This window comes from Oenanthe melanoleuca, chromosome 1A (genome assembly GCF_029582105.1).
Source record: "Oenanthe melanoleuca isolate GR-GAL-2019-014 chromosome 1A, OMel1.0, whole genome shotgun sequence".
Taxonomy (NCBI): domain Eukaryota; kingdom Metazoa; phylum Chordata; class Aves; order Passeriformes; family Muscicapidae; genus Oenanthe; species Oenanthe melanoleuca.
In genome coordinates, this window is record NC_079334.1 from 19,879,851 (window position 1) to 19,902,714 (window position 22,864).

The following is a 22,864-nucleotide window of genomic DNA, read 5'->3' on the forward strand; positions in this document are numbered from 1 at the left end:
TTACCAAGATCCAAGCACCTGTCTCTCTGGAGCTTTTTGGTCACATACTGATCTGAAGCAAGTGTTTTCAGGTTTTAAGAATCCTGGGAGATCTCCATGAACTTAGGGCCAGAAGCAGAGCCTGTTTCCTGTTACCTTGTCAGAGAACAGAGCACAGCTGAATCTTTTGCAGCACAGCCAGAGGAGTGACACAGCAAAGCTAGAGTTCTTTAGCTGCCCCAGTTAATGGAGGTGCTCCTATATATACCATGTCCCAGGAAAGCTTGGGAGAGGCAGATGATTAAAAAGTGGTATTATTTCTCATTCTTTTTCAGCACATGTAAATATTAAAAAAAGAACATTAGAGAAGAGCCACATTTTTAATTATTTCAAAAGAAAACAACCAAATGTAATAATTTCATTCCATAAATAATATTAGCAGCAAACCCTCCCATCATTCTAGGTGGTAAAAGGTTTACAGCACAAGGACTAACATATACTGTAAACACTGCCTGATCGTCTGTAAGCCCCTTCCTTACTGAGTCCATACAGCCATACAGTCTTTATGTCTTTACCTGCTTCTATGGACAATGAACTTGAGGGAGAAAAGCAGATAACTGTTCTCCAAAAATCAATGTTTTGATTGTAGTGGAGTAGTTACTTTGTATGCAAGTGCTGATTTCACTGGCCTTTTTTTTTTTTTTTTTTTTTTTACCCGAAAGGTTTTAAGAAGGAAACCTGAGCATTGAGAAGTCTTTGCTTTGTGCCAAACCACATCCTTCAGTTAAAGTTTTAAAATACATCAGTGGCCACCACCATTTTTTTCTTGCCCCTCTTCATGTCACACCTTGGGCAGTTAAGGACAGTTGGCTTACAGGTCACTGCAGTCCCTCAGCTACATTTCTGGTTCGTGGCTCTTTGCTCGAAGGGCTGTGAGGTGTGTCATGTGTCCTGGCACTGGATGGATTAATATGAGTGATTTGGAGAAGTATGCACAGCATGTGTGAAAGAAATCTTGCCTCACATTTCCTTCTTAGCAACTCTTCACTTGTAAGTGCATGATCCAGTCTTGTTCAGTGTTCTGGCTACAGATTATATTAAGTGGTGGTAGTGTGGAGACAAAAACAGAAGGAAAACTCCTCACCTGACATACACTGGTGACTGGGGAAACAAGGAAGAGGGTTTTTCCTTCCCTACTTATAATATTGAAGAAAGTTTTCCTCTCTTCTTCATTTGTGTCCAGAGAGAACATCACCTGTTGAATAGACTCCATTGTTAATCCTACAGTCTTCAGTCCTCATAGAGTCTATTAATTCTTCCTCTGAATCCTCCTCCTCTTCCTCCTCTGGGGCTGACAGGCTGGATGTGGGGCCTTTACATATTTTTAAGTGTCGAGTAAGGTGGTATTTGGTTAGATAAGCCTTGGAGCATTTTTCACAGACATAGTCTCTCTTTCCTTCATGTGAATTGAGATGCTTCTTCAGGTGATTTGTCCTCAGGAAGAGCTTGTCACACTTGGGGCATTTGATTTGCCGTTCTCTGAAAGACACAAAAAAGTGAGTTTGCTCCTGCCACAAAGCAGCTGGTATTAAAATGCTGTGTTAAGGTCCATGTTATAGCAAGGACAGAGATACTGCCCTTGATGAAAATGTGCGTTTCCTTCCCAACCTGCATAAAGGGGGGTGGGGAGGAGCCAGGGAAGAACAAGTAAGGAAACAAGGCTGCTGCATATTAACAACCCTCAGTCTGTAAATGTTAAGCAGAGGAGCTTACCAGACTGCAACAAATTCTGTAATGACACTGCAAAATACCTCCCAGCAGGAGTGCTCCTGGCTCAGGCTGTAGGAATCAGCAGCAAACTGAGTCTGTGTTTCTGTCTGTCTCTTTCTCATGCTGGCTGCACTACACTGGCTCCTAGGCAGCACGACAGAAGCAGCAATGGATTCCAAGTGAGTACAAAAACCAGATGCTGAAAATGAAATAAGCAAAGGGACTAGCTTTGGGCAAGCAGCTTTTAAGGAGGACCTTGGACTGGCAATAAACGTATAGGAAGGAGAGATTCTCAGAGCAAAAGACCTGGCCTGGCAGAGGGCCGTGGGTAGGAATCTGCCTCTACAGGAGGAGCAGGACAGCAAGCGCTTAAGTGAGACCTGAGGGAAGGAAATGGCTGGGAATGGCTGCACCACACCTCTACAGCAAACAGGCAGAGTTCACTAACAAGGTACTAGGTGACAATAGCACTGATAAACTTGTCTTTTGTGGTCACATTGGGACATGGAAACAGCTCTCAGCAAAGAATGGAATGTAAATCAAACAACCCCCCTTCTCTTTAAAATGATGAACTCTCTGGACTGCCATTTCACAACACAAGGAGCATGCTTGGAATTTACTGTGTCACTGGAATATTGCAAACACTAGAACTCCACAACTGCAGCCAGTAAAACAAGAACTTTGTCTAGACTGACTTCTCTATCATTTCAGAGGATGAACCCACCTATGCTCCCTAGGCCAAACTATATGCAAACTGGGGATTCTGTCTCGGGCTGTTCCTCTTCACTATTTCTTGCATTGGCCAGCACAGCTCCTGTGAGGTCACTTACTGTGTGTGAGTGAGGACGTGCTGCTTGAGGTCCTGCCTCCGCATGAAGAGCTTCTCGCAGTAATCGCACTTGAGGTTCTTCTCCCCGGTGTGGATGACCATGTGCGACTCCAGGTGAGCCTTCTGCGTGAACGACTTGTCACAGAGGGTGCAGCGGTAATTCTTCTGACCTACGAGTACACAGGATCAGCACTCGGTGCCCCAAGAACTGCAGTAAGCAAACAAGCCTGACCATTGCTGAAAAGTTGGATTTTACTATGAAGGCAGATTCTTTGTGAACAGGACTTGTTTTCTCCTTCAGTTCCTTCAGACTCAGCATAAAGGCCTACTTAGTTCCAATCTATATTTAGCTATGCAAAATGAACAGGCACCTGACCTCATCATTCCCAAAACTTTTCATCCCATACTCCATGCCCCCAAGCAAAAAAAACAATGTCGTGATACTGTTTCAAACCACTGATGCCCTAGTGTGATGCACCTTTCCGCACTTCATCCTTCTAAACACTGCTGCTTGTTGTTTCTCCAGTGTTTGTGGTCAGCCAGCTTTTCTTGTGAGGCAGGGTTTGTGCTCCTTGTCCAACGAGCTGTGTCTCCCTGTTCTGGACACCAAAATTCCCCCAGCAGCTCTGTACATTTTTCCACCAAGAGATTCAGGCAAACACCGAAAAAGACTAGTCTTACCCAACATGAATTCTTCAGTAAAAACAATGGTAGCGTCCTTTGTAGCAGTAACCATGGTAACCATCTAGTTACTGTACATTAGTACATCCCTATCTTCACAGATTTCCCACAGGAATTTTATCTGATGCCATACTGGAACCTAACCACATTTGATGCATTGCATTGCCTTTGTCTCCAAAAACAATTTCTCATCTAACAAAAACACAGGGACAAATCTCACTGGCCCTTTGATAACTTCTATGTTTTATCCTGTTTTTCAACTTACCAGTACTTCTGTTATTCTTTCCAGAAGTAGTTCAAAACCCAGCATGCTACTGTGTTCAGACTAAGTTTGAATACCACTTGAATCCCACCCCACTGAGTATTCTGTGGTTGTGTATACCACATTAGTATTTGATCAGTTCATTAAAACTCCTGACTACTGAGCCTACAGCTTCCTGTGCTTGACTTGAGAGCACTGAACTCCCAGTTTTATTCCTTTTCCAGCTTTGTAATTTGAATTTTGTGATTTCCCAACACGGAATACTGAAAAAAAGAGAGGCAAAAATACCACACCGTCTACTGCTGGCCTGTAGCTTGACCTTCACCCTCTCCCCTGTCCTTGCACAGGCACCTGTACCAAGCCCTGAGCGCTCACCTGTGTGAATCTTGAGGTGTGTCCGTAAGTTGCTTGGATCGCTGAAAGCTTTGCTACAGAAATCGCACTTGTGCGGCTTCATGCCCATGTGCCCCATGAAGTGCACGTGCAGCTTGGAAGGGGAGATGAAAGCCTGGGGGCACATGGAGCACTTCCACTTCCTTTCCTTGCCGTGGCCTGGCCCGTGGCTGCTGCTGTGGCCCTGACTGGGGAGGTGGTTGTGAATATGGCTGCTCAAATGGGCCTTGAAGTCCGCATAGGAAGCGCATTCCTTCCCGCAGTGGCAGATGTGCATGTCTGGATGCTCGGGGACACCTTTGGGCACAAAAGCATCACTTGTGATGAGGCACACACAGTAAGGCCTAAGAGCCTGAACAAGGACCACCTTAACATTTGGTCTGTGGTGGCAAAGCCAGGTGCAGAGATTTTCACTTAGGTTAGGGACTTAGGTTCTTTTCAGCTTTGGTGTTGCTTTCCAGCTGTTTCAGGTAGGTCACTGGAAACATTTTGAGGGGCAAAACTTTGGAACAGTTTTGAGCACAGCTCCACCAAATCTAAATTATCACAATCCAGGCTGGGGGAGGATTGGAACAACTTCCGCTCCAAAACTCCCTAGATGAACAGAACTAAAACAATTTTTCTTCAAAACTGTGATCTTTTACTCCTGATCAGTGGAATTAAGTAAGGAATTTTTTTTTTTAATGATGGCACTCTGTTGTCATTAAATGTAGAAGGAAACTATGACATGCACCAGTGGGAACTGAGAAGGAACATAATGCACTCCCAAGTCACAGAGCCCAGAGATGGCACTGAAAGGGAGTTCCAGCTGGGTAGTCCCTGCAAAGCCAACCAAAGTGAGCTTTCTTACCAAGCTGTCGTGCATAGTCCCGACTGTAATAGAAGAGAAGCTCATGCTCAGGGGGGATGTCCCGAGAAGTGCAGAAGTAAATTTTCCCATCATGAGGATAAGCAACCAGGTTCTGCTCTTCCCGGTTCCTACAGCAACAACAACAGTTAGCCCTTCAGAAGCAATGACTCCTAGAGAGAGGGAGAGGGTGAAAAAAAAAAATAGAAAAAAAAAAAGATGAAAAGAAGAAGGAAAAGAAGAGAAAAAGAAGAGAAAAAGAAGAAGAAAAGAAGAGAAAAAGAAGAGAAAAAGAAGAAGGAAAAGAAGAGAAAAAGAAGAAAAAAAGAGAGAGGAAAAGAAGAGAAAAAGAAGAAGGAAAAGAAGATAAAAAGAAGAGAAAAAGAAGAAGGAAAAGAAGAGAAAAAGAAGAGAAAAAGAAGAAAGGAAGAGAAAAAGAAGAGAAAAAGAAGAGAAAAAGAAGAGAAAAAGAAAAAAGAAGAAGGGGAAAGGCAATATTCCTATAAAAAGGTAATAAGAACCTCAGCACTTGGCAGCATATTATAAAAACTTTCACGTCTGTCACTTCTGTCTTTCTTTATTAAAGGAAAGAAAAATTAGATCTTGAGAGCCAATCTCCTCCACCAAATGATGCATTTCTCATACACTTCTGAGAAAATTATTAATAGACATTCGAGTGGGCTGAGAGAAGTGAGTTTATGATCTAAGAAACTACAAAAATATATGTATTTTCATACACATAGATTCTTCATGTACATAGATTCATTTACATAGATATATCCCTTAAGAAATAGAGAATGCATGACGGAAAAAATATCAGTAAATTATTAAAGCAAAATTATCTTTAAAAAGTTATCTTGAGGACCATTTCCATTTCATTCATCTTTTGAAGCAGTATCTTGCATATGTTTTTCTTCCAGGTATCTGAAACCAGTAAAAGCTCTGCCCCATTGCAGTGGGAGATTAAGCACTGCACTTCTTGACTCCTGCATATGAGAACGATGACATGAACTGCAGGAGATACCTACTTTGTGTCACAGAGAAATAAGAAAAGTTCAGCCTTTTCAGTGGACCATGGATGGAGCAATACTTAGGCCAGCCTGGATAGCTTTCATCACAGACTCCAGAAAGACTGAAAAGGACAGGTCTCACAAGCTGTAGGGGCTTAGAACTTGGCCAAAAGAACTTAGGGACACTTTCTCAATAAAGTATTAAAATCAAAAGGACAATCAAGGTCAGCTTCAGTTGAATGAAGGTCAGCATTCCTTCTCCAGTACAGCTCCCTGTGAGCCTGCAGCTCAGACTCAAAGCTACTTAGCACAGTACAGGTGGCTCTCACCTGGCTTTGCGTACGAACATCATCCAGTTACATTCATTCTCATCAGTTGTGATGACACAGAACTCCAGCACGCCATTGTGATAGAGCTACCAGGAAAAACAAATGCAACCTCAGGACAAAACACAGCAATAAATGCAGTGAAAGCCAGCCTCTTTCTTTAAGAGAGGATGTATCCACCTTGAACAAGCCAGGAAGTCTCCATTGCCACTGCCAACACCACAGCCCTGTTTTCACTCCTACCTTTCCTCTTCACACAGGCACCTTGACCTCTGCTACCCAGGAGGCCAGAAAACCTGTTAATCAGCATCTTTCTCACCTTTACCTCCCATCAGAAATGCATCTGGCTGCTTTTCTTACAAACCAAGTCTTGTGGATAACAAAATCTGGGCAAACAGTACATGTTTTATTTATATAGGTCAGATTTATTTTCTGAAAATGAAATTATGGAGAAAACAAAGCTTTAAATTTGCTTTCCTAAAACAAATCATTCATCACCTGGGGGAATTTTCAATGAACAGAGATACAAAACAAACAAACAACTGCTGCCTAGTAATTCATATACAATCTCTGCTGCAACTCCACACAAATACTGAAACCACATACAGCCCTTTAAAAGAGAAGGCATTAAAGAAGCATTTTCTACTTCAGGACTGACAACCAGCATACTGCAAGGTATACAGCTTTGCTGTGCTGATACTAAGAATTAAACCATTAAACTGCACTACTTTTGACTTTTGGCAAGGATGATAATGTTCAAATTGCTGTCATGTGGTAGCTTTCACCAGATAAAGGCATGCTGGCAGACTCTGTGAGCTGTAACACCACTGACCTTCCAGATGTGACTGGCTGCTTTGTCTGTCCAGTCAGCCACCTCCAGGGAATGGCTCTGCTGCCCGATCAAAGGTCCGAAACAAGTCCTCACAGGAATGGTTTCTCGTGTCCACACACCTATCATTAGAAGACCAAAATCTAAAGAAATCAATTATTTAAACAACTAATCTGCATAATAAAGAAGTAGGAAGCTTATGAAACAATGCTCCAGAGGTAGTATCTATGCATAAGATCATCAAAGCTTCTACTTCACATGTGGAACACACCTATGGCAGAGACAAGAACCACCACCACATGACACTAATGGGAGCCGCTTTGGTGTCATTACAAATATTTATTTGGTCAAAAGCAAGTAATTTACTTTTCAGTAAGCTATAAAACTAACATCCTAGCCATTTGTACCAATTAAAGTTCTCATGGCACTTTCTGCAGAAGCAGAAAATACTAGTTTCAGTAACTACATTTTGCCTACCTAATCCCCAGGAATTTCCAGAATTGTTGCTGGGCATTGTTAAGAAGCTTCTGCATTTCTCCCCAGAGGCAGCTGTATTTCTGTCATGGGCAGAGGGATTCCTGCGTGTATATTATTTATTATTAAACATTTACATATATATATATATATATATATATATAGGTCTACATGAATACACTGAATAGCTCTTAGGAATAAACTGGAAACTAGTGCAGCTTGAAGAGAACAGATGTCATCTACTCTCAACAAGCAGCATCACTAAGCAAGCCAATAATCACATTCTTCTCTAGCCTTCAGATCCTTAGGGTACTGCACTGTACTCTTCCATTTCCAGGTGGCAGTGATGTGCAATACAGTAACAAGGTCCACATCCAGTGACAAGGTCACAGTCTACATGTCAAATGTAAATGAAGCGGGGAAGAAAACAGAGGCACTTTTGATCAATACTCCAGTGAGAGCACCCAGAAGGTAGCAAATTAAGCAGATGAACAAGCAGACAGAATTCTCTTCTATTTCTTCTAATTGTCACCTTCCCCCAAACTGCAATTGCTGCATTGTTTCCTTACCAAAGCTGTGCCTGGGCTGTTCAGCACGACAAAAAAACACCATACCCTGCTTGACCTTAAGAAGTGCCACACTCTGTGGCAGCAGCCCTATGGTATAGCTGAAGTCTAAACAGTAACCAGGCCACAAGGAGCTCTTGGATAATATAAGTCAGGGTGATTACAGAAGAGGGAAGCATCTCTCTCTTGCAGTGTTTCTCTCCCACATTAATCTCCCTGTGGTTTTTGGATTTCAGGCAGTGAGTGCATTTTGTTGTGCTGCAGGGCAGCAGTAACGTGATCCTTACCCGCCTCAGCTCCCATGATGGACTGCCGGAGCAGCAGCTGCTTCGGGAGGGACAGCCTGGCCCGGCTCTCGATTGGGCTGTCGGGGACAAAGGTGACGGGCCCGTGGTCCGGGCAGTCTGACGGATACGCCTTGTCACACAGCGTGCACCCTGCAGAGACAGGAGGGGACAGCAGGCATTACAAACACACAACAGCTCCTACAGTGCCTTCAGCTCCCTACCAGCGTGCTTCAGCTCAGCTCCTGCCAAAGGCTGCTTCTGTCATGTTCAGCCTGTCCACCTCTCAGCTTTTACTCAGAATAATACGGAGCACGTTGTTACGGTCAGGTGGGCACTGACATACATGTCAGATTCTATCCAATTCAGATGTGAGCATCTCCACCTACCTTCCTAATGGTATTGATGACCTGATGACCTAGACTCCAGACTATTCCTACAGGGGAATGGGACAGAGCCCACTTTTCATCAAAGCTACTACAAAATAGATTACAGCCTCCCCAGTGCTGGTGGTAATGCAAGAGCCAATTTCACTCTGATCACAAGTGAAATGAATTCTACTGGCAGAAAATCTAAGACAAACAAAACCAAACACCTTCTAACTGGTTACATTTTTTGAGTTAACCAGAAACACTTCTTGCACATAGAACCTCAAGTATATCCACACAAATGGACTAGTGAGGTCATCCCTCTAAAATTTTTCAAACGTGAACCACAAAATCCCCTTACCTCCATTTAAATTCAGACAATGTGTAAATCACAGCAGCAAAACCTGAACTCACTGCTGCTTTTGAAGGTCTCACTGCAGTAAACTCATACAGTGTGAGTATGCCACTGAATGCAACAAAAACAAAAGCCCAAGAAGAATCAGTACTGGGGTTTTCCAAATCTGACATTCAGCAGAGAAACTGTTATAAAAGAAACCAGTCAGTCTTCAGTCTAATAAATCTGAGGGAAAGTATAGCATTAAATGCTCTCTAACGTATTACAATTTCATCTAGAAAAATGATGTAATTTTAATTCTCTGCAGATGGAGCAACCCACACCTACTCAGCAAACCCCTCCTGATAAATAATTATTCTTTTTCTGAAGAAATATGTTCAGGTAATTAATCATGATCTCCACAAAGACCGTCTTTGGCCTCTGGATGGCCCAGCTCCAGTATGAAAGACCTACCACAGAAGTAGCCTTCAGCAGGCCTGAACAGCAGCTCCATCCTTATATGCTTAAGGATATTTTCCAGATACTTCCTTGATATACCAGGGTACCAGAATTTGACCTTATATAAAGTACAGTTTATGCAACTACACATTAACAGATAGGAAAGTACTCCAAAATTATTAGGTAGAGCCTATGTAAGCATCATTTCATGTGCACAGGTGACATGCAGGAGTAAAGCAACAACAGCCAGACCTGAGTAATGATAACCACTGTGTAGAACAGCTGCTTTTAAGCATTGCCTGGCACACATCCACTATGAGTCTGTGGATGAGCTCCAAGGAGAGGCAGAGGAAGAAAAGTTCTAGGCATGAAGCATATCCACTAGGAGAAGTTCAACCATTCCTACATTCTTAAGATGCTGGAAAACAAAAAATCTCATATTCTGCAGAAAGTAAAATATACTGTCCATCACTGTCCTTGCCCAATCATTAAAAAAGGTAATCAGTGATTACTTCTCTCATTTGGATACCCAGAACTGTCAACAAAAATGACCAAAAAAACCACTTCTTACAAGTTTTGCAAACATGCAGGACTATAGCAAAGGCACACTTTTTACTTCCTGCTTAGGAACAGTAAAAAGTTTTCTGAAAAAGGCCCTGACTCCTGCTATCTTAGTGAGGAAAAACCACTAAGAGGGTCTAAAACAACTCCTTGTCCTTAGCTGTCACCTGTCTGGACACAAATTCCTGTTTATTCAGATGAAGTTTAAAAACATCAACAAAAAGTTAAAATTTAAACCTCCCCGAGTCAAGAATCTGTTTTGCAAATCACATGCAAGCACAAGGCATGCAGCAGCCATTTTAATGTCCTGCCAAAGGGGAGCATCGTCTGGAAACAGCTCAGGACTATGTTAAGTATAACAACAAGAAGCTGGCACATCAAATCTCACTTTTAAGAGAGTAAGAGAAGTCATTTCACCACAATCATGGACATCACAGTATTTGGATCATTATTTGTTCAACATGCAACAGATGCTTAAGGATCTTCTGAGTACATTGACTGTAAAACTCTTCCTCTAGGAGTTGTAAATTCATAATAGTTCTATGCCCACCTGATATGAAGTTGTATTTTTTCCAACAGAATGAAATCTTTATAAATCAATCAAAATGTCTGACTGACTAGACACTTTACACTAAACTGCACCTCTCCCCTTGCTAACCAAGTCACTGTATCTTTCAATTTCTTAAAATACGTTCCACAGGCAAAGCAAGCCACTAGGCTCTGGCAGTTGTAGGGCCAGACTGGATGAAGAGCAGCACACAGCAATACTACCACAGATAATAAAAATTAATATAAAAGCTGGCCTTATGTTTCAGTGGCAGGAAGCCAGACATCCTGCAGGTCAAAGTTCAAATATCTCTCCCAGCAACTAAGAACATCTCCTTGAATGATAACAGGACTGGCAATACAACACCCAGTGCTCCTCTCTTCCTACGAGAACAACTAACCTCTGGACTAAAGCCCTTCAATGAGAATAATTAGAAATATTATAAAGTTCCTTCCCTCTCTGCTCTTTCTTTACTGTTTAGAACAACACTTTCATGATGATTGTTCATGGTTTAATATAAATTTTATGAAATCACATAATGTGATACTCAACAATTACACCCATTTGATGAAAAGTATGGCTTGTCATAGTGTCTGTTGTGTATTTTTAATGGAGCACGAAAAATCACTTGTGATGTGACTTTATAAACACAGAAGTCTCATTGGAAAGGATATCAAGCAGATCCACCAAATCAAGAGCTTCATCAAGATTCAGCCTCCAACCTCACAGCAACATGGGAAATGGATACAAAGAGAATTATACTAGAACATCCTACTACATCTTCTACTACTTCCAACTACTGTTGTTTCAGAACAGTTAATCTGGGACTGCAGATGTTTCAAATTTTGGACTTGTTAAATAACTGGTTTTTTCACCATAAATGTGTATGACTTGCAACCAGAGTCCTGCCACACCAGACAACAGCTACATGACAAACCCGACCCCAAAGAAGCAGGAAAAGTATGTTACTCACATATGGTAAACAAGGTTGCCATGTTCTCCTTGTTGGAATTGGAGTCTTCCATTTGCAGAGATGATGGTACAAAGGCAAGATTGTCTGCAGACACATCGACATGGCTTGGCCCCATGGCTACTTCCTGACTTATGGAAGACACTGCCACAGGCTCCAGGCTGAGGCCCACTTCATGCAAGGCTACTGAGTCCAGGGAAGCGAGGTTGTGTGAGGTAGGGAGCGCCACACTCACGGAGTTGGTGCTCATGGCCACAGTATGAATGGGGTCACTTAGCGTGCTGTCCGATATCCCTGCCACCCGCCCGGCCATGTGGTCGGGCTCCATGACAACAGGGAGTTCCAAAGTGCTACCGTGAATGGGAATGACACCGCCGTGCCCCACAGCATCTGATGGCAGGTTACTCCCCACGGCGTCTACGGCCAAAGGTTCGTGGCTCCGGGAGCCATTCGGCATCTGCGTGTGGTCCCCGGCCACATCATCCATGGTAAGCTCCTCTGTCATCCCATCTGTAGAGATGGGGCTGGTCACCCTCGAAACGCTCTCCATGCTGATTGTAGTATCCAGTGCTACCTCGTGGCTGTCACTAGGATGCAGGTTTTGGGGACCGTGTGTGTTCACTGTGCGGGAGTCCATGGAGACAATCCCTGGTTCCAGCCCCACGGTCCCACTGGGCTGGTAGGGGTCCAGGGCTGAGGGATTGTTGGAGACTGACAATGCTGGATTGCTGTCAACATTTATAGTGTTGGGATGGATGTACTGAGGTGGTGGTCTGTCAGCCAAGTAAGATAAAATACCTGACAGGAAGAGAGGGAGAAAAAGAAGGGAGTGAGATTACATCAGTTTTCAAATCTTGTATAAAAATCAGTTGAAGCATAGTATACTGAGACCCAGATCCCTGAAGACATGTTCTCTACATTATTTCCAATTAAAATCCACTAATTCTAAAACATGGCTCACAAACATATGCAGGCCTAACACTCTTGTCAAAGTAACACTTGACAATTAAGTCAAAGTTTTCACACAACAGAGAAAGTCTCTAGTTATTTCTCAAACTCTGAACAGCCAAGTTAATGGCAGAATTCCACTTAGGCTGCTGAATACAAAGATCGAATCAAAAAGAGGTTCTTCACATTTTAGGCTTAGGATTTCATTCCCACGAAATAGCTCACAAAGGATGAAGGACTGCTAGTGGAATCTGTAATTTGGCAATTCCTGGTTCATCTTCACTAGAAGCAGAAACAATTCTCCAGGACACATAATTTTTGCTTAGGTATTCAAGTTTTAACAATGACTACTTCCTTCCTCTATGACCAAGTGGCATAACTGTCCATCTCAGAGGCTATCAATTGCAATTCTGAAGGACAAAGACAAGTTCTCTCACAGATTTCATGAGTCATCTGCTCTCTTTCCTTACATGAAAGCATGTTGTTTCTCCTAAAACAAATGTTTGGCTGAATTTAAATCAGAAACATACCACCTTTTCTGGTAGTTCTGGGAAGCTTCTCAACATCAAACAACCTTGAAACTTAAGAAACACTAAACTGTGTTGATATACTAAAAACAAACCAAAAAAATATCTTTGGAAGAAACACAACAGCACATTCAAGCAAACATTATTTCCAGCAGAGACAGATTTTTGCAGATTCTGCAAGATCTGATTCAGCATGTTTCTTTTTAGCCTTCAACCCTATGAGCCACTTGTTCCGTAAGAGTTTTCCATTCAAATATATTCATTATTACAAGGATGCAGGCATAGATACTTTCTGCAGCACAACAAGCCAAGAAATGAACCGTTTAATTTCATCAGCTGCATCAAGTATTTCTGCATGCCATCCTGCCTTGTGGCTCGAACACAGAGGATCCTTGATGGCAGCAAGATAACTGACAGAAGAACCTTATAAAGCATCACAGGAAGATTATTCCAGCTCAGCAGAATGGCAAATACCTTTGGTCCTAGTGCACAGCCTCCTTGCCCACTAAACAGGCAGGCATGCTATACAGTAGGAAAGGTTATTCCTAAGCAGATGGGAAGTTCAGTCATCAGTTAACAGGCAGCTGCAGAAGACCTGGGCTGCTAGTTTATTGCTAACCTAGGCTGAACCAGCAACACTCAGTGAGCCACCTTGAAGAAGTTGAACTACCCCTTCCACCCTGTCAATCTTAGCTACCAAACAAAACCAGCACTGCATTTGAAGTTCCAATTTCTGTGTTTTCATATACTAACATGTAAAACTCTACATTTATACTCCAAAGCATGCGTGAGAAAGGACTCAAGATAGAAGTGTGTTACGCCTTTGGAAATCAACCTTGAACAAAAATGAAGAAAAAATGTGCCATGGCTTAAATGGGTAGGCAAGTGCCCAAAACCACATCTGATGTCTTGGCCTCTTTGAGCTTTGAACTACTGTGACCTCCCATTATGCACATATTAAATATTGCTTCAGACTACAGGAGAAGAAAAACAGAAGCAACTCCAAGCTACAAGCCATTGGGAACATAAACCATGCACACTTTGTTTTCTGTTAATCCTAAAATCAAAGCAGGAGGAGCAATCAAAGGTTAGGTTTAAACAGAAAATGCCCTGCAATTCTTTTCATACACAAATATAGAAACAGATACCTTAAAATAAAGGTGTGTAAGTGACAACAGTCTCCAGACAAACTCAGGAAAACAACAGCTCTGCCAAACTGTCAGTCATGCCTGCTTCAGGACAGAAACAGACAGCTCTTAAAACAGTTTCTCTTTCTGTTCCCATCCATCAGTACAGAGCACTTACCAGGTAGAATGTGTCTGAAATAGCTGCTCTCCAGGTGAGGGTACGGCGGTGGAGGTAGGGTGTAGTTTCTCTCTGGTATACCACACATCACTCCTCGATCCCCAATACCCATTGGGAGCATCAGAGACAGAGCAGAGGGCAAGGAACTCAAGGAGGGACCCAGGTTTGGAATTGCAACAGGCAAGCCTGCAAGAGAAAATGCCCATTTGAATTCAACTGAACTCCCTGAGTTCATGAACACATGAGCTAGCAAAGAGATTACTAATTCACCAGGAGATCTTGCCCTAAGGAAATACAGCATGGCACTATCCAAGCAAGATGCCAGGCATCAAAGAAAGGATCAGTTCTCACAGCACTGAGAGACATGCCTGAATATAGCTAGATCTTTTTTGGTACATTTTGTAGGGCTTGCTTCTATTTGACAGTTGTAGTGGACTTCTGCCCATGCAGCCCCCTGGCAAGGAGAGCCATGAACACAGTTTTGCTCTACAAGCGATTTTTCACCTGAGAGAAAATTAGACATAGATGAAGACAGATTTCCAGCTACAGCTCTGATTTCAAAGGATCCTGATACTACTCACCCACAGTGCAAAGCACCCCATTAAAACAAAACAAGGCTCCCACTAAAGCATAAGCCTAACCTGTGCCTTTTGCTTTGCCCACATAAGCAACGATTTATGATTTCCCCTTCCCTAACTCTGCATCATTTCACTACCTACAGTATGACCTGCTACCAGAGCAGGCACTGCTGCCCAGTTGTGACTATTGCTGTGACAGCAGAACACAGTGCAGGAGCTGCAATGCCCCCTGTGGGACTCTGCCCCATTACCTGGTGCTGGTATGGCGTTGTGAGTGGGTGATGCTGCCAAGCCCAAATGACTTCCTGAGACTGGCAGGGCATTGCTCACAGAGGAGGAGGTCAGCTGGTCCATCCCTACAGGACTCAAGTTCATTTCATTCATTCTGGAGACAGGGAACAGAGAGGGGAGCAGGAAAAAGAAACAGATGCAAAAGTATTCCTGATTACTGACTGTACTGTGGTAAGGAAAGGTTGAGCAAACAAACTAAAAATCTGATATTGGCATATAAAATATCTGCCTTAAAAAGCAATGCATAAAACACATCAGCTACTCACATGGTCATCACATCATGATCAATACACACTGATCATACTAGACAGCAATAATCAGGATTAAAAAACAGTTCAAAGACTTATCAGACCATAGCTTCTTCCTTGCCATCCAGAAAACAAAGTCTTACTCCTAGTAGTAAAAGCCACTGTGATTAAACTGTTGTGAACACGGATCCATTTACAAGCTGAATGTCAGAAATATTCAGACAACAGCACCTGATTTATATTTCCTGACTTCTGGACACCACATCCACATGCAAAATCCAAACTCTGGGGGAAAGATCACTTCAAACTGGTAACAGACACACAAGCTCTAACTCCCCATCAGTTCAAACCAGGCCAATAGCGACAAGAGTTACCACTGCAGAACAGCCGTAGCAGAGTTTAACAGAGTGCCTCAGTCTGGTTCTGCCTGCTCCATCACATTAACAACTGGCACCATGGCTGCCACGTTATTTCAGTGATAACCACACTGCTCAAGTGGGCACCCACCACACGAGCAGCTGCAGGAACCGCCCATCACCCCAAACCATCAGCCTTGGAAGAAACCATGTCAACCTGGAGCACACATGTCCTTTGGGGTCTCAAGCTGCACATGGAGCCCAAGCCAGTCCATGGGGATGGGGACACCATGGAGACACGGTCCACTCACACTTGTCACATCTCCGCAAGCCGTGCCTGACGCTGTGCCCAGCCCGGCGCTCCTACCCACACCCCAGGTGTAACCAGCAGCTCTCAGGGCCAGCCAGAGCAGCTGTCCCCACAGCAGGCACATCAGCACCCCCAGGCTGACCCAGGCCTCCCGCATGGCCTTTGCCAGCAGCAGGCCCGAGCGCTGCAGTCCTGACAGCTGGAGCTTGGGCTGCCACTCCGGCAGGGAAAGGTACCGCTCATCCAGGAAAAACAAAACTCACGCAAGTTAACAGCACAAGATCTCCGCATGGAAGGGGCCCGTGAGGAACACCGAGCCCGCTCGCAGCTCCTCGCAGACCACCTGCCACCCGGAGGGCTGAGCCAAAAACGGAGCCGCCGAGCTCCCCCTCGGCTCTGCCCACCCTTGGCAGCCCGCACCCTCCGGCACCCGCCTGCCGCCAGGGACGGCTCTGCAGGGACGGGGCCGAGGGCTCCGGCTGCCCGGCGGGGCAGGGCATTCCCCCCGGCCCAGGCGGCTGCTGCGATGGCGATGCCCGAGGGAGGGAACCACCACCCTGGCCCGGGGCCGAGCCTCGGGGCCCGCGGGAGGCGCCGGACGCTTGAGGGACCCCTCCGCCGCTCGCCCCCCGGGCCGGGCGCTCCCCGCCCGCCCCGCCCGGGGCCCCGCCGCGCTCACCTGGGGTGCATGGGGCCGGCCGGCGGAGCCCCGCAGCCGCATCAGGGCCCTGCGCCCCGGCCCCGGCCCCGGCCCCGGCTCCGACCTCGGCCCGGCCGCAACCCCCACCGCCGCCGCCGCCGCCGCCTCATGGGCGGGACCCGGGCGGCGCGGGCCCGGCGGGCGGGGGAGCGGAGGGAGGCGGGGATGGCGGAGGGAGGGAGGGAGGGGGCCGGGGCCGGGACCGCTTCCGCCGCCGAGCGCCGGAGCCAGGAAGCGGCGGCACCGCCCGGGACTCGGCCGCTCCCGCCCGGGTCGCGCCGGCGCCGGCCCGAAACCCTGGGCCGAGTCCTGGCCCGAAACCCTGGCACGAACCCTGGGCCGAACCCTGCCCGGCGCTTCCCGCGCCGCCTCCTGCCCAGGGGTGCGGTGCTTACTCCGGTTTTCACTCGGCATTCCCACCCCGTATTCCCGGCTGTCTCACAGCGTTCTCATTGCACCCTCGTAGCTGCTGTCATTGCGTTTTGTGTCTCAGGTACCGTCAGCCCGTACGTGCCCAGCTGCCTTCTGGTCGCTCAATTGTGGCTGATCATACGTGCAATTCTGGCCAAGGTGGCATTGCTAAGGAATCTCGGGATGTGTGCGAGCGGTTCTGTGGTTCGCCTTCGCCTGCGACACGTGGGCAGTCATGGTGTGCACTGCTCGGATGGATGGATGGCCGCGCTCCCGCAGCGCCGGGCCGAGCGGCTGTCCTGAGCACTGAACGCCGAACACCGAACACTGAACACCGAACACGGAACGCTGAACACCGAACACCGAACACCGAACACTGAATACTGAACGCCGAACACCGAACACTGAATACTGAACGCCGAACACCGAACGCCGAACTCCGAACGCTGAACACAGAACACTGAACACCGAACACCGAACAGTGAACACCGAACACAGAACACTGAACACCGAACAGTGAACACTGAACACCGAACGCTGAATACTGAACACCGAACACTGAGCACTCCGCTCATGCGTTTGTGCCCCGCGCTTCAGAGATGCCTCGTTAAACGAGCCGTCCCTCAGTCTGCACAGCAGGAAATTCAAATTTTTCTGTCTGCTTTCTCTTCATCGAAACAACCTAAATGTAGGACCTGTAAGGGTCATTCCAATGGTCTAAAGAGCCTAAATGTAGAGGTCGTTTTAGTTCAGTACAAACCCATCTATTCTTCTCATTCTGCAAACATATTCTCCTCCTTTGGCTTTGTCAGAAAGTTCAACACTATGTATACACTCGTTTTTCAAGCTCTGTCTGTAGCTGAAGGAGGCAAATAGTTTGCTGCAGAGAGTGCTTCATCCCATCCTGAAGTAGATGTCCAAGATGTGTGAGAATTTCCTTTGGAGCTGCCTTTCTGTGTCTATGGCCTGAAACTGGGACCTGCATAATGGGTTTAGTCTAAATATCTAACATCTGAAGGAGTACATTTAGGCAGTCAGTCCAAGTCTCTGTCATTCATGACCTAAAGAATAACCTTACTTAGTTTACCATATGTCCCACAACCTCTCCTCCACCAAGCTTGCCCTAACCATGGCTAACTGACTATCCAAATTGGCCCACAAACATTATGTCAGCAAGTCAGAAAAGAGCTCACCAAGTCCTCAGGTTTTTATAGACTGCTAATCCTGTGATGGGGGCTTTAGGTCTGCTTCATTTTTGTGTCTGTAGTCCCACATATCAACATATCAACATCATCATGTTGATGCTAATACTTCACATCTTTCTTAGAACCTACAGTGAATGACTACAAGCCCAAAAGTCTCTCTCTTCACTCTCTTCACTCTGCATTCCCTAGTAGGAGATGACAGGAGACTTTCCATTTTCAGTTCTCGTCCTTAAAACTTCACAGTCACACTCAGGACATCTCAGTTCTGTCCTGAAATGCTAGGTTATCCCATGCCCCCAGCTTGTCTTAATTCCAATTATGATACTGTAATTCTACAGCAGAAGTGCCCTGGCAATGAAATCTTTGTGCTGGTTGAACTATCTGAGCTGAAAGTGATACTTTGAGCCTGTGAGCCAGATTGGATGTAGTCATACATAGATAAGAGTATTTTTTCCTACTGTCAAGCATGAGTCCTCTGAGATTCCAGCTTTTTTTGTAGTCACTTTACTCCCTTGAACTAGTGATATCTTAACTACCAGTTTAAAGCAGAAGTATCAAAGGAAGCCAGTGATAATATGAGGTGTCACTGAATGAAAAATTAATCTCTGTCTACAGAGATGTATGTGCATGCCCAAGGTATTGTGATAAAACACATTTGGGAACTGTTTCTTCTGCAAGGAAAGATATTTTTTTATATACCAAACACTTTTATTATATGTGAAGTGTTTTGATAAGACAACTGCACTATGTCTCCTGAAAGCCTGGTTTATTGACATTTATAGCAGTACTTGCTGTGTGAGGAACAAATTGCTGAGCTATTTTTCAAGTCGTCTCCAGATCCTGGAGACGTATAGAAAGATAAGGGAGACCCTGAAACCACAGGGGGAAGAGATGCAGTAAACATGCTTCAGTCCTTCCCTGCAGTGTGAGCCAAAGTCCCTTCTGGGTACAATTAGTTCTCTTCTGCTATTGCAAACCCGCCCTTGGGTTCTTTCTCACACCAAGCAGAGTAACACTGGAATGAGGATTATGCAAAAGGCCAGTTTACCATCAAAAATCCAAATTTCTCATCACCTTTTATTGGCTTGCCAGCACTTTGCAGGCCAGTATTTTGGTGATAGTCACAGCATGAAGCCTAGGTAGTCTATGTGCAGCTTTCATTTCTAGGTGGAGAGTTGGAAAGAGATGAGCCATGCTTAAGGATAAAACAGGACAAGACAGACAGAAACCTACTCAATCCTGTATTCCTGCACCTCAGTCTTGAGCAAAGTTATTACTATAATTCTGTGAGAGCAAGAGGAGATTAACAAGAGAATCTGTTAATTACATATATTTGTATCTGTTAATAAATTGCAGCAGCCTAGACCACCTCTGATATGTATAATAGATACTAGAATTTGGCATAATTACAGCACAGTAATATATAACAAATGCACAATATTATGAGAGTTTCAATATAAGAAATGGACAGTGTTGTGAGAGCTTCTTAAATTCCCAGTGTATTTTCTTCTTCCTTCTCAGGAATGTGTTCACAGATAAAACAGCTAGGACACCTTCTGTTCTGTTAGTTACTGGGAAGTTAGTGGACTTGCATGTGTTCAGCTGACTCTTGTGTTTCTACTACAATATTTCCACCAATGACTTTCTTTTCATACACAAGAGGGACACGAGGTCAAGGAGGAACTGTTTCTTTGAATAATTCAAAGTAAATCAAATAACTGTAATGTCAGTAGTGTTATTCATGGTTATGGTTCATGTGGGAGTGGGAACATGTTGAGGGTTCTTTTGTACAAAAATTACATACCTATAGATACTGTGTTAGGATATATGCAATTAAAACCACAACTAAGTTGTATCTGGAAGGAAAATGCCTAAATGTTTTATTTTTAAATATGTCAAGAGTATTTGCTATTAATTTTGGCTAGGTAATTAGGTGCTTATAGTGAAGTATAAGAAAAGGAAGAGAATCTGTTTGAATACCATAAATGATGGAGTGTGTAAGGAATCTCCCAGCACTCTGCTTAGACTTTGTATTTACAAACAAAACAAAACAAAACAAAACAACAATGGAGCCAAAACCCAAAAACCTTAGCAAAAGCTAAACATACAATATGTGTGTAAAGAGCATTAGCTCTGCCATTGTAGAGCAGTGAACACCTGATTTGTACTGCCTGAAGAGCAAACCAGGCCTTATGCTTTGTGTCAGTGTGGCAGATACTGCATTATTCTGGATACTGGCAGATACTGGAGTCTGCTTCATGCAGACAAAGGTGTGAAGAGGACTTAATTGGAGAAAAAGTATAAGAAAAAAGATCAAAGACTTGTCTTAAAAGAGGAACATTATTCATGTGCTCTCAACCTACTGTTAAAATTGAAAAGAACGTGTATTAGCCTTTTTCTTTGGTGGTCCAGTGCTGCTACTTTCACTGTAGCAGCCTGCCTTTACTTTCTGCATGTGCAGACACGTTGAGACTTTGTGAAGAAGTCAGTACAGGAACGATAAATTGCTTTAATCCTGCTCACGCTCTGAACAAGGACCTGCAGTGGGGTGTAAGATGTGTTGGCCTTGCTCTGGCTCTCTGCCCAGGGGCAAATCCCTTTCTGAGCAAGTGACATTAGATTGTCAACAAGATACCACATTCATCAAAAGTCTGTGGCATATTTTCCCATTTCTCTTACACACAAACAAATTCAGACTTCAGAGTTTGTTTGATATGAGATCAGCTTCAATAATTCAGGTCAACAATTAACATTTACCTCTCATCTTTCTTCATGCATTTCTCTAAAGGATTAGCCACGTGGATTTTTCTGTCAGAAGATGTCTTTAGCACGGGTGCAGTTCTGACACTCTGGGAAGTGCTGGTGGCCTGCATTTACAGTAAACATAGAAAAGAGGTCTGGTAGCAGGGCACAGTGTATTTGCATGACAGAACTGAAACATAACCCTGCCTTTTGATTATGGTCAGGCTGCTGGCAAGGTCATGGAGAGCTGTGAAATGATCTGGCAGCTGAGCCCCCCAAGAGGCATGCTTCCATTTCCTTACAGGAATTCTGCCAGAGAGCAGTGTTTTAAATCTAATGGTAACACAGGTCAAATGGCCTTTGCCTGCTTCAGATATTTGCTTAGTGGTCAACATCCTCTTTGTTTTAAGAAAACTAGAAGTCCTGGCCTAGCCTAGTCCTACAGTGAAGGAACTATTTTCCTTTAAACATTCATTTCTGAAAACATTTCTGGACAACAGTATTTAGAGTGCAAGTAAAATTGAAAAGTCCATCCTGATCAACTGTTTCCAAAGATTTTTTAAGGGGCAGAAAGACTCTCACTTATTTCATCTGAAATGAGCTGTACATACCATGGGGCATTCCCCAGTAATTTTTACTCAGGCTTTTGAGCCATTTTGGTGCTGATTGTACCCCTGACATAAGCCAGAGTCCAAGACTGTTCTCACTCATGTCTGTCTGGAGTACGTTCATCCTACTTTGAAGATTACCACTGGTGTTTTGAAGCTGCAGGATAGGCCAGCAGAGACACAAAGGCTGACTCAAAAATGCATGCTGCTCACATCATTGCTGCTAGTTTCTAACTCAGCAGAGGCATAGATGTGTTTCAGAGTGGAGAATGTTGTTTCAGTTACTGACACTTCTGAGGCAGTTTCACATGAAACACTGAACAGGGTGGAAACTTTCACTTTGAGCAAAAGAACAATTTTAATAGAGCCTATATACCTGTACCTTTTCATGTCTGTCCCTTCCCACAGCTCTCCCAGACCAAACATTCGGTTCCCCAAACTGATGATGGCCAAAAAGGGAGAGTCAGTTAACTGTGAAAATGTGTTTTCAGTAAAAGCTTTAACTACAGAGCTCTTAAACAACATGGGAAAAGTCAAAGACCGTCAGGTTGCTGCAGAGGAAGGTCCTAACACAGCAGGGTATCTCAGAGGAAAGACACAGGATTTTATAGTGCCAAAAGTCCTTGTCTTTTGTCCACCTCTTTGCTTTGGCAAACTGCAGGCAAACTGGAGGGCACAGCACAGACCTGGCAGGGTCAAGAGGGATTTTCAGCTTTCCCATTAAAGCAGTGTGTAGGGTCCATCAGGTAAGCCAATATCTGTGTAAACATCTGGTAATAGCTACACGTGGGGCTATTAGGGCATCACCTTTGTGTTTGTTTATCTGAGGCAAGTTCTCATAGGAATCACCAGAACATTCCTACAATGAGCAGAAACACACAAAACGTTGAAAACTGCTTGAAAATGCCAGAACACTCATGTTCAATTTGTGAAACTCATGCTTCTTGATAAAACCTCTCTAAGGGCAAAGAAGGCAGTTTTCCTCTTTTTCTTGCACGTAGTACATTCTTGATCTGACAAGACTTGCAACCACAAGAGAGCACTCTTTCCTTTGAAGATGTCTCATCTTCCCCAGAAAGCTGCAGATATGCCATAGAAGTTTTGCAAACTGCTTGTGAGCTGGTTCAGTTAGACCAGAGCAGCCGA

General features: G+C 44.4%; 1 protein-coding gene across 1 annotated transcript; it reads right to left on the bottom strand.

Annotated features, from left to right (window-relative positions):
- Positions 1-345: 345 nt before the first annotated feature.
- On the bottom strand, positions 346-16,814 carry PRDM4 (PR/SET domain 4). The gene is made up of 11 exons (XM_056508154.1): positions 16,732-16,814; positions 15,099-15,232; positions 14,270-14,455; positions 11,493-12,287; positions 8,254-8,403; positions 6,930-7,048; positions 6,101-6,186; positions 4,765-4,892; positions 3,897-4,211; positions 2,580-2,748; positions 346-1,518 (listed from the first exon to the last, which is right to left on the bottom strand). Exons 1-11 carry the CDS (start codon positions 16,740-16,742, stop codon positions 1,209-1,211), a joined length of 2,403 nt encoding a protein of 800 aa, XP_056364129.1. The 5' UTR covers positions 16,743-16,814; the 3' UTR covers positions 346-1,208.
- Positions 16,815-22,864: the final 6,050 nt, after the last annotated feature.

Coding starts and splice junctions, on each gene's coding strand:
- PRDM4 (XM_056508154.1), bottom strand. Junction 12,288..14,269: donor TTTCAGACACATTCTACCTG/GTAAGTGCTCTG, acceptor TCTTCCTGTCAG/GTATTTTATCTTACTTGGCT. Junction 2,749..3,896: donor ACACCTCAAGATTCACACAG/GTGAGCGCTCAG, acceptor GTGTACTCGTAG/GTCAGAAGAATTACCGCTGC.